The sequence below is a fragment of the Cyrtonyx montezumae genome, unplaced genomic scaffold (genome assembly GCF_038088225.1).
Source record: "Cyrtonyx montezumae isolate F1298 unplaced genomic scaffold, pur_monq_1.0 scaffold_4, whole genome shotgun sequence".
Taxonomy (NCBI): Eukaryota; Metazoa; Chordata; class Aves; order Galliformes; family Odontophoridae; genus Cyrtonyx; species Cyrtonyx montezumae.
In genome coordinates this window covers 26,511,166-26,523,479 of record NW_027072045.1, presented here as the reverse complement: position 1 = coordinate 26,523,479, position 12,314 = coordinate 26,511,166, and the positions used below count along the sequence as shown (strand labels likewise).

Genomic DNA, 12,314 nt, shown 5'->3' with positions numbered 1-12,314 from the left:
GGAATGGGCTGCCCAGGAAGGTGGTTGAGTCCCCATCCTGGGGAGGTTTATATGTTTATATGTAGTGCTATGGGACATGGTTTAGTGGGGAAGTATTGGTGGTAGGTAAACATTGGGACTAGATGATGTTGGAGGTCCTTTCTAGCCTTGGTGATTCTGCAGTTCTGTAGTGGTTGACCTCTGAAGAACACCACTTGTCACTGATGTTTATCTGGATGTTGAACCATTGGCCGCCACTTTAAAATAAAAGAATGAACTTAAACAAAACCAAGTCCGTAACATGCATGCTAGCTGAAACACCTCATATTTGTCCGATCTTGAGCTGAAGTCTTTGAGAAGTATGTTTTCATAGTTTCAGCCTGTAGACCAAATTCTCCCATGGTTCCACCTTTGTTTCAAGCAGATTCTTTTAAGTCATATAACAGAAATAATATAGAGTATGAATTGTGTTTGTGTGTAAAACTAGTGCTGGCTTTTTTTTTTTTAATGAAATAACTAGGATTCTCTTTGAGTATGTGCATAGCTGAAATTTAATATCAAGGCAGTCTGAGGGAATTTAGTCTTCATTATCCATCCAGAGTGGTAAAAGACTAGCACAGAGAATGCTGGTGTTCCATTAAAAGTAATCTCATGTCTGTTCTCTGGTAGTGAACAGGAGCATACAGATTATCTCAGAAAAACATGTCAACATAAAGATGTAGTTAACTGCATAAAAGGAAAATATCCCTGTTTTATAGTTCTGGCTTCCATATGTTATCATGTTTCATTTGGATGCAGTGGGAATATAAGGAGAAAGTAATAGATGGTGTTGGTTGATACAGAGGGACTATGAGGAATGAGAAGTAAGATTTTTTTGTTATCAGGAATATTTTTGTAGTCATTCAAATTCTGTACATTTCTTAATAAAATGCCGATTGATATACATGTTACTAATCATTTTAAGTCAATTAGAAGCTATGTGGTATATATAGTGTGAAAGTATCACGTCTGCAACCACACTAATTTTTTTTGTTGTTGTCTTGTAAAATGCAAGATGTGCCTTTGCTTTGCAGAAGAAGTAGTACTTCAGAACTCATACTGACAGTGCGTTTCCAGGTATAGCAAAATTCTGGTAGCTTAGGGCTGGAGATGTTTCTGTTTGTGGTTCCTGTGTAAGATGATAAGTTTTGAATTCAAGAGTATGGCTAAAATCTCTAAACAATGTGGACTGTCTTAGCAACTGTATTTTATTTCAAATTTTCCTTCCCCTTTGTCCCCTTTCTCTCATAACAGCATATAATCTCCAAGCAATTTATGTGATAGTTCGTCATAGGGAAGCCTTATACTGCTGCTCTAGGATGAGCTTTTCTCCAACGAATTTCCAGTTTCACTGCTGTGGAGCTGCCAGAACTCTTTGGTGAATGGTAGATGGATATTCGATTAAAAACTCTCATACCAAGGACTTAGAGAACTGCTGATGAAGCTTCAGTATGTATCTTCTTATCAGCTTGGTAGTAAGGATATTACCCTGTATTTGCCCGTCAGTGAATAAGACAATATCCAATCAAAATAAGTAGGAGATATTTTACTTTCATGCAATTTCCTCAAATACTTTTAAGCTGAAGTACAACCCTAAAGGAAGTATCATTGCCTGTATGACTTCTTTATGAAGCATGAAGACTATTGCATTTGATATATGAACTATGCGTGGCTTTTGATTTTGCATTGGAAATAGTAAGCAGTCATTTTAATTGCTTTGCAACAGACCAGATGTGATGCATTCATTTTTTTTTGACCGAATCCAAGATGAGTATTAGGAAAAAATGGGATGTTTTAAGACCAGTTTGAAATCATACTGAAATTTTTCTGCTATTTCAGTGTGAAAAAGCAAGTGAAAAACTGATATAATGAGATACTGACCTTATGTATCAGAAAGAAACAACAAAAATTCAGAACCACATAGCTTTTCTCCTCCTTCTGTGACTTGCTTGCATTCCACTTCTGAGAGGATTTATGACCTCAAGCTCATACCAGAAACCTGAGGTCCATCTCTGTCCTTGCGTGCACCTTGGCAGCTCTCCCTAACTTCAGGTGTCTCACACCAATGTTTCGGGGAGTTGTCAAGAAGATACCATATGATTCATATTCCAACATCATCATTATTTCTGAGAAAAAAAGAGTAATTGTGATCTATCTTTTTTTAATTTAAAGGGTTATAAGGTGTTTATTTTATTTTTTATTTTTTTTAGGTTGCATTATCCATGCTCACTTAGAATTAGATTTGGTTTTCAGTATTATTTAGCTAGTTAAAATTGAATGGTACAACTCAGTTATGCAGAGACTGCTTTAAATTCCTTTTTTTTTCCTGTGAATCAATTGAGAAAAGGTAATTCACACGGTGAGGAGAGCCCCCTAGCTGATATCGATAGAGGTTGAGGTGATTCATTTCTTGTGAAGCGCTTTGAATGTCACACCATGAGTTCTGTAGGGAGCTGTCAATTACAGCTGGAGAGAGAAAAAGTCATGTATTGAAGATGAATAGATTACCTATAGTGAGGAGGAGTTTCACATAGAAGATTTCCCAACTGCATGTGATTTTTCATGCCCTTGTCGCTTAAAATAGTTAATTATTTTGTTAATGCAGTGGCTTGTTTGCACAGAAGCTAGCTTCTTTGATTTGGGTATCTGTAGAAAAAGTGTACTAGACTTTATTAACTGGAGTGTGCAGGGATTCTGTTACCTAATACAGTGTTTTCAACCTGAATGCTCATGGTTGGATTTTTGTATGTGTGCATATTACCTATATTAAAAGAGGGAGATAATATTTATTTTGGTACCTTTTGATATTCAGTAAAAGATGTGCTTTGAAGTGTTTTGTGAAGAGGTCTGGAAGCTTTTGGCTTTTGGAAAGAATTTTTCTTTAAAACGTCAGAAAAGTCAAGTTCTTTCTTCGCTGTCTTGTCAGGGGATTCCTTGAGTAGCAGTAAAATACTCATTTAAGAGGTTTCTCAGGCAGCGGTTAATTAGATGCTGCTGCTCAATTCTTTAAAGATTGAAAGATTAAAAATACAAAGAAATGGAAAAAACTTGAATATAACTGTTTGTACATTTAAATAGTCCCATTGTTTCAGTGAGGTTAGTTGCAACAAAAACGTTACTCATATCCCCTGCCAGGAATAGAGGCCTTTTTGAAAGATTGTTTGAAAGTGTGAGACATACTTGGCAGCAAGAATTGTGAACTCTTCAAATCCAGCTGGTTTTGTTCTGTATTTGAATATGACACAACATTGTCCATTGAGATCTGTAGCTTTGGAGAAGCTCATTGTTCTTATTTAGCTTGTCATTATGTGTTTCAACAAGGGATCTTGTTTTCCACTTGAAAGTTGTGGTTTGAGATTTCGATGCAAGCTGTCATCTTGAATGAATGATGTGTATATGTATGTATGTGTGTGTATATATATATATATATATATATATTTCCTGCTATACTGCAAGGCAGGAATGGTAGCAGAGTGGTAGCATTTCTCTAAAATGAAACAAAACAGCAGTGAGGCAAAAACTAACACAAAAGAACCACGACTGGCTAATTGATGATTTAGTAAGGCAGATGTATTTGGGTACAGACAGGTTTGATAGGAAGACAGCTGAAACTTGATTTCATTGTTCTGGTGGTAGTAAATTCAATGTACCCCAAGAAGAACAGTGATGTAAGAGGCCTAATGCCATGGGAGTAAAAGTGTGGGAAGCCTCTGTCTCTTTGCAGTCCACATGTCACCGCTGGCATTGGCAGTGCAGGGAGCAAGAGGGAGGCTCAAAAAGCAGCCTCGTGGCAAGTGCATTGACAGGAATGAGGACTGCTGCTAGAAGTGGTGTTCATACTACTTGGCTGTTACTTGCTCATCTAATGGAGGTGTTGGGGACAGAGGCAATGCTTAAGGAAAGATCTACCAGCAGACCTCACAGTGACAGTAATTGTAAATAAGAGGTTATTCAATCAGTGCTGATTTGAACTGTCTGTGCTGTGTTACATTGTTCCTGTTGTGGGAATGTTTCTGCAGTCCTGTTGTCCTTGTGGTATGGCTGCCTCAGACTTGGCTTCTCTTAGGGGTGGTTCAAAGCCAAGCACTCACTCCGGCTTCTTCTCAAATCTCTGAACTCTGCACATGACCTTCAAGCAACAAGTCCTTTGCCTTATATCACTACTGACATTCTTTGCTGGAATTAATTTTGTTTACATATTGATTGCTGAAGCTCTGCCACTAATTTTGCCAAGCACGAGCCCAGTAATCAAGGGGATGAACCTCTTGGCCCTTTCTGTTAGTTCATATGTTTCTAATATAAATGAAGACTGCAATAGAATTTACTTGGATCCTTCTTTACAAACATAGTGCGTGATTAAGACAGATGCTTGAAATGTTCCTGACTTTGCTGTGTTGCAGAAAAGTATTTGAATCAACAGCACTTCCATGAGATGAGCATGAAGGAGAATGTGATGCATGGGCTTGCACAAACCCATTACTGTAACTTTCCAAAGTAATGATTATTTCATTATATGGTTAAGTGTGGAACTATTTTTCTAGATACTTAGTTTCATTGCTCTTATGAAAGGTGAAACATTTATAAGCACTCAGCACCCTAATATATACTGTGTGTCCAGGACCCCCAGTCAGCCTGGCCTTCAATACCTGCGGGAACCAGGCGTCCCCAGCTTCTCTGGACAACCGGTTTCAGTACATTGCTGTCCCCATACGAAAGAATTTCCTTGTAATATCTGTGGCTCTGCTGCCACTCCTCTGTTGATGCAGCTCAGGATACTGCTGGCGTTCCAAGTTACCAGTGCATGCTGCTGGCTTGTGTTCAGCTTCTTGTCCACCAGAACCTCCAAGTCCTTCTCTGCAGTCCTGCTCTTAATGAGCTTTCCTCCCAGTCTGTACATGTCTGGGATTGCCCCAACCCAAGTGCAGCACCTTGCACTTAGTGTTGTTAAACCTCATGCAGTTCTTGTGGGCCCAGTTTTCAAGCCTGTGTAGGTCCCTCTGGATGGCATCCCTTCCTTTATTAACAGTACCATTCAGCTTGGTGTCATCTGTAAACCTGATGAGAATACACTCAATCCCACTGTGTACGTCATTGGTAGAGATACTGAAGAGCACCAGTCCCAAGACAGACCCCTGAGGGACCCTCCTTGTGACTGGCCTCCCCCGGACATAGAGCCATTGGCAACGACCTCTGCTTGTGTCTGTCCAACCCATTTCTTATTCACTGAACAGTCCACTTAGATGTTCGTTAACTTATCATGGTATTGGTTGCTGTTTACTTTTATGCTGACATTTTTATAGAGAACTGATTTCAAAAAATTTCCTAGTCTTTTTAAAAATAGTGTTTTGGACTTAAGAGTAAATGAAAAGGTGTTTATTGCTAAGTCATAGTACATCTGCTGTACCAATACTGCTTATTAGCTTTCTGATAAACAATGAAAATCATTAATAAATTTTTATACCTGTTTAGTGTTTCCCTCATTGTATAACTATTCAGGAACAGCCGTATGCTGGGAAACTGAGCATAAGTTTGGTTTTTGGACATTGTCTGTTCAAAGTGTGAGAATCTGTTTTCACCAGAGCATTTGAGTGCTGTATAGATTAACGTTATAAACTTTGGCCTGCCAAACCAACCTCTGTGGTGCCTTGAGTGGGGATCAGGCCATTTGGAGGTAACGCTGAAGTGACTCCTTTCTCTCTTTGTTGACTATAAAGAGACTTCAAGGAGTATAGCCATGCAAGATTTTAAGTTAATACTTAGCATTCCTAAATAAACAGGCTCTGTTTTGCACCAACAGCTCTCATTTATTTTTGTTCTGACAGTAGGAGCGTTTCAGTTCTGTCGTAACGGAGTTCTTGGTTATGGCAGAAAGGGACGTTGTTCTTGGAGTCACATAGTGAATACTGATGATATTTACTATTTTAATAACGTGAATGACTGTATCCTTATTATAAATCTAGCTCAAACCTATCAACCCTAATACTTGAGGACTTTAGGTGTTCATTTAGGTACTTCTTCCCAAATTTCTTAATAATCTTCTAGTGAGCGCTCAAACTGAAGACACTTTGCAACTATTAGGTGTACGTTTGTAGCGCTATGTAAGAATAAGAAAAATGAAGTTGGAAACTTTATTAGCATAATGATATTCATTTGTTTAGAATCTCTCTTGAAATCAACCAAGTATGAAATCTGACGGACTACTTCTTTACTTGCTAATACACTTAAGTATTGGCATGTACCCACCAAAGGCTCCACTGAAGACATTCTTGAGTCCTTTAGGGTTGTGTAGGTAAGGCAAGTGTATTCATTTCTACCTCTGTACTTTGGAGTGAAGAAGGATCTATAATATCTATGATGTCATGACCCCCTGCTGTTATAAAATGAACTCTATTGAAAACACTGGAGACTCCTTTCAGCTGAACATCTACATTTAGATGTGTGCTATTTTATATGAAAATCTGACAGGAATGTATTTCTCATGTATAGTTTTTAAGTCTGCTAAAGTTGTTTGCCAGAATACGAAGAAGTTAGTCCTGTATTGTTGGCAATACTCAGCATTTATCTTCAGGCTATGCAGTGTTAATTAAAATGTTTGCTTTCATTTATGGAAGCGTTAATATCATGATTCTGTACTTGTAAAATGTGTATTGTGTTAAAAATACATTGAAATGGGAGCTGTATATTGCTTATAATATCTACACAAGGGAACCATATAGCCATTATTATGTGCTTTTTACAAAATAAAACTGTAGCTGAGAACAGGAAAACTGAGATAAAGGGGTTAGTTCAGTTGCATGATTTTCATAACGTGGTGTCTAGAATTACATGCATCATTTCCGTAGCCCTTTCCTCTGTTCAGTCACCTCACAGTGAGCTACTTCAGAAAAGACTTATTTTTAAATCGAGCAGTCATGAGAAGAACACTGACAAACAGATGCAGAATATTTCCAGAACAGACGTTCTAGCTGTAGTACTGGAGAGTAGAGTGTGGTGTGGAGACATTCAGTATGCCTTTGTAACGCATACTTTTAAAATAGTAAACATGATGACTTAGAAAACCCAAATGTGATCAGCAAGCATAGAACTTGAATGTCTGCTGCCATGTAGGTATCTGAAAGTCTGCTGAGCTTAGTAAGCTTAATTGAAAGGAGTAATTCTGTCTTCATAGGCACCTGGGACCAATAGGTGATACAGAAGTGGGACAGTGCTACATAAGGCCATTGGCATTAAGTGTACTCTCTCAGCAGACTTTGTAGTCAGATGTCTCCCTAACTGGCTGTATGCAGTTCTCAAATGTTATATCTTTATAACAATGGTTTACCTGAAATGTGTTTTGAAGCTTTATATTTCTTTAAGGAAGAAAGGCAGCATGAAGCTACGAGGTTAACCACATTCTTGATCTGTCCAGATTTCACATTTGGAAACTACATTTTAAAATACATTTAGGTTTTGTTGCTTGTTAAGTGATGTCCTGCTAGCTGCCTCACTGACACAGATTTGCTTAGAGCCAGTTGTATCATCAGTTGCCTCCTTCGAAGTTTCAGCTTATTAGGGGAACTTGTGAAATATCAGAATGTTTTTACATGGGTTATGTCACGGTTGACAAAAAGACTACGAATGCAAAACTTCTAGTGCACCAGTGCAGAACTGTGACTTTTATAATGTGAAAAATGCATAGACAGACATTGAGCTGACTTGTATCCACAGTGCTTTTATTGGGGCTGTTTTCCTAGCATTTTAGAAAGGATCGATTTTGTTATCAAAGCTGACAATAGCTTGCAAATCATGCTACAAGAATCTTATTTACTTTGGCTCCTAGGCAAGTGTTGGTTTGAGAAACAGTCACATTACTATAATGATCTCTCTCTCTCTAAAAGGTATGTTTGATTGTCTCCATGTGAAGATTATAAGCAATTTCAGAAACTGGAAATGATAGGAAAACATCAAAGTTAGCATTAGTAAGGAATCTTGAAATAGTTTTTAAAAGTTGTTGTTCCCTTTGCTGATAGAAAATGTACCAATCATTTAAAGGCATTTATGATTTTCACATTTGATGTAAAAGCTCCTGGTTGTCTCTAGTCTCTGTTGTGATGCTAAACATGTTACTCTGCTTGCTGTTATATAAAATTCTTTAACAAGCAGTTAACTGACTGAAATATTATAGGCAGTGTGTAAGAAAGTTATGCTGCTGGTTTCATACTGAGATATGACTACCTCTTTTCACATGAGTTATGAACATGACCGATCATAACAAAGTAAATAATATAGTAAGTCTAATTACACTTAATTAGTAAACGTAGCTATTTCCTCATTGTCCAGGGAGAGGACCATGTTGTCCTGAACATGTTATGTGTATCTAATTATGTCTGTGTGTAGAGATGCTTTAATTTTGTTTTCTTTCCTTTGGATAATAACTGCTTTAAAGCCACAACATTATATATAGGGTATATGCTAACGAGGAAAAAAGACTACTCAAAACAACTGCTACAGTAGTATCATATAGGAAAAATACTGGGCAGTAGAACAAAAGTGCTAACTGTGCTTTTCAAATAGCTGACAATGATATAAGTGCTTTGTTTGTAGACAGAAATGAAAAGTTAAGGTTGTTTGGAAGGTATACAACCCATCCCCTAAAGACTTGTGAAGTATTTCAGTAGCTCTATCTTCTATTGATACTGAGAATGAATGTGCTGATAAATGAGAAGATTGTCTGCTTTCATTGGCAGTGTTTATTGGCTTTTCGTTGCAATGTCGTGGACGTTTTGAAACGCTCCCGTTCTGCTCCGTGGGAGTAAAATAATGATAACAGATTAAAGCCTGTGGACATCTGAATTTATGAATTGCTTGTAGAGTGCAAAAAGTGATTTTTTGCAATGTGGTGATAATGCATTGGCATCAATAGTAATAATTACATTCATTTTATTTCATTAGTGATCTTGAACTATAAATTATTGTACGACAGCCGTTCAGAAGATTAAAGTTGTTTAGTTTATTTCTTACATGCAATTAGTAAAACATGACTCATTAGATTTTGCTCAGTGTCACAAATTTTCTTTCTGAGGGTTGTTCAGAAACCAGGCATGCTCATATTGAAATTAGGAAAGAAAAAAAAAGTCCTTCAGCATATTGTGTTCTCAGATCATTAAAGCGTTTGGTAAATCATATACAAGTATAAAATCGTTGAATAAATGTTGTTTTGTTTTCTGTCATATTAATTACAGACTGACAAGAAGGAAAGAAGCGATGCTTTGAATGCTGCAATAGACAGTATGTGCAAGAAGATGAGAGACCTTCGCAGGCAGGTAAATCACCTGGGGAACTGGTAGAAAAAGCAGATTTAAGGGCTTATCTGAACTGCAGTTTTCAGATTTTATGGCACTACATTTTGTAAATAAACATTTGTTCTATGTTAGATAATTGCAGTAGTCCACAGGACATGTATGTCCTGATTTTCAAAACTGTACAATAAACCCTACCACAATTAGATATTGGCAATATGTTTGTTTGTAAACAAAACTCTGCGTGTGTATGTTTCTAAGCACATGTTTAAATATTTATTTTCTATAAGAATATTTTGGTAAAGTGCTTCTGCAAAAAATGTTACTTTTATTTTAAATGTACTTGAATTATCATTCACTTTATTATTGGTTGTTGGAATAGATACCTTGAAGGGACCACTGGGTCTGTGTCTAATTCTTCCCTGTTGTGGAAGCTTAACCAACAGAGAAGTGTACTGGGAAGACTTGGTTCAGAGTCAAACCTCACATTTTGCGTCCTGTTATCATAAGACTAATGTAAGGCAGGGACCAAAATGCACAGCTTTGGTGTTTTGCAGAAGATGTGCAGTGGACAGTCAGTTCTGTATATGTCACAGCTCCAGGGAGCATCTTTGAGAGAATCATTAATGGTGTTGAAAGTGTACAAAGTTCCAGCTTAGAAAGGAGAACTAAAAAGCCTGTAGTACTTTCAGGCAGGCTGTCCCAACCAGCCATATGAATATTTATGGCCACCCAGGACGTGAGAACACGTGGCTTTTATCCTGTTTGGCTCTGGCTGTTTGTCAGTTCTCTGGTGGAAGAAAATCTCTCCCGACTTTGTATAGTCTTACAAGCCAACTTTGTGTTTTATGGTGATGAATAAATCTTTTCTGTCTCCCATGGTCATCCAGGAGAAGCCTTAAAAGATAAGAAGATTGTAGTACGGTGTTTGCAGCTAACTAGCTATCCCATTTCCTTTCACGTTTCATCAAAATTATATTGAGTTCAGACACCCTTGTGATGCAGACTCCTATCATGAGCTCTGTTAACTCTTCCACTGTGTTATACTGTCTGTTCCACAAGTTAAATAGGCTCCAGCATTTCTTTGACTCAAGAAATGTCTCTGTTGCGGCACTTAAAATTTATTAAAAAACAAAAATTGTGTTTACAGAAGACTTTGTGAAATGTTTGGGTTGAAATGTGGTCGTGCTCAATTAATAGACGGCTTAGAACCTAGTATCATCAAGCAGAGTAGCTCTGTGGCTTTGTGATATTTTCCTAGGAGGTATGTATGAGGAAATGATTCCTGTACTCCCTCCAAGTTAGACATCATCCTCCTTCTGATAGCGTCTCTTTCACTTACAAATAGGAGATAAATTTTAATTACAGTGCTTACCTTCCCTGGCAGCACCTGCCAGAGCTGCTGTTGCTATTGTTTTTTGTTTACCCGTTAACATTAATTAATTAATGCAACTGCACCAGTAAAAAGTGACAGCAAGGAATTATTGGATGAGAGAGACAATTAGGCTTCTAGTTTAAAACTGAATGCCTCAAACTAACCATAAATACGACTGAGGTCATCGGTTCTAAAAATAACATAGTAAGAGTACAGCCTGGGCTATGTCCCCAAACCCAAACATTTCTCTTGGAGGTGAAGAATCATCAGCCATAGATGCGATTCCAGAGTGTTTTGTTGTTGATTATTTAAATAAAGATATTTGAGACCATGATTCCTCAAGGTCACATTTATGTACTTACATTTAATGTACATGAAGTACTCTGTGGGGAGAGTAGATTTCTTCAGTTTTCTTCAGTTGGACACAAATTTTAAAAGATAATTTGGCAGGACTGGAGGTTCAGTGTATTTTGATCCTGGTGTCTTTTTCATTTTTAAAGTAACAGAATGAGTATGGGTGAGACTGTACATAAATAAACAATAGCATCCGCATCCAGTTCTATATTGGAATCTCATAGCTTCTGCCTTTTGCAAATGATTCCTGAGAGCATACAATCCAGATTTAGTTTCCTAATGCAATACGTTACAGTAAGTCAGAAGACAAAAGCATTCCAAATTTCAAACATTTTTTTGGAAGGTTTTTTTCATCTTATGTAGCTTTTCTAGCTGTAGGAGTCTTCACCTTTACAGAGTTTTCACATAAATACATTGGGGATGAATGCCAAATGGAAAGCATTTCCTTTTGCAATAAACCTGCCGTCACGTAGAAGTTTAGGAGACTTTTGTTTCCTTCTTTTCTGTTCCAATCAGTATCTATATCTATACTTACTACAAATTTTTTTTTTTGTGGTAAGAAAGTCAGAAAACTTGGTAATTCAAATCTATTTCACGAATAGCTTTGATCATTGTATTTCATGCCATGTTCTCTGATTAATATGAACAATCACCATATGTAGATTTATTACAAACAAATTAACCTTTCAATCAAGTAATGTCCCAATCATCAGTTTAAAAATTATATGGAATCTAATTTAAGAATGCCACTTTGTATAAGAATGTTACATTTATTTAATAATTTTAAAAGTTCAAGAACAATAGATTGAGAAAGGGTAAACTGCACTTCAGACTTACCATTCTCTTTGCCCTATTAATCTATTTTCAGGTGGCATAGTTAGTAATCTCATTGAGATAACAACTATGAAGGCTACCATGGAGCTAATCAAAGCATATCTATAAATTTTCCAGCAAGGTAGAAAAAATATTTGAGTAACTTTGCAGTTAGGAAACTGATACAGAGTATTTTGTGACTAAAAACATAATTGAATGAATTCTTCCTTTGTAAAACAAAGTCACCTTCTGACTTGACATCTGAACTACAGGGAAAGGAACACCGGGGACAAAATTAGTTTTGATCTAACAGTGACATTTAATATGTGGAATCATTTAAGCAGTTTATTCCGTTTGTCAAAGAACATGAGTTTTTGGTTGACTGATTTTGAGAGGTCTAAAACACCTTTTAAGTGTTTTATGTTACCTTACCCACATGCACATTTGGTCACATGTACAAATGTGCAGATTTATGT

At 37.0% G+C, this 12,314-nt stretch overlaps 1 protein-coding gene across 1 annotated transcript in view; it reads left to right on the top strand.

Annotated features, from left to right (window-relative positions):
• The window catches only part of CTNNA3 (catenin alpha 3), a 367,000-nt gene that overhangs the window by 213,065 nt on the left and 141,621 nt on the right, over positions 1 to 12,314 (top strand). The window contains 1 exon segment of the mRNA XM_065746949.1: positions 9,240 to 9,320. Within this exon segment, the coding sequence (XP_065603021.1) occupies positions 9,240 to 9,320 (81 nt within the window).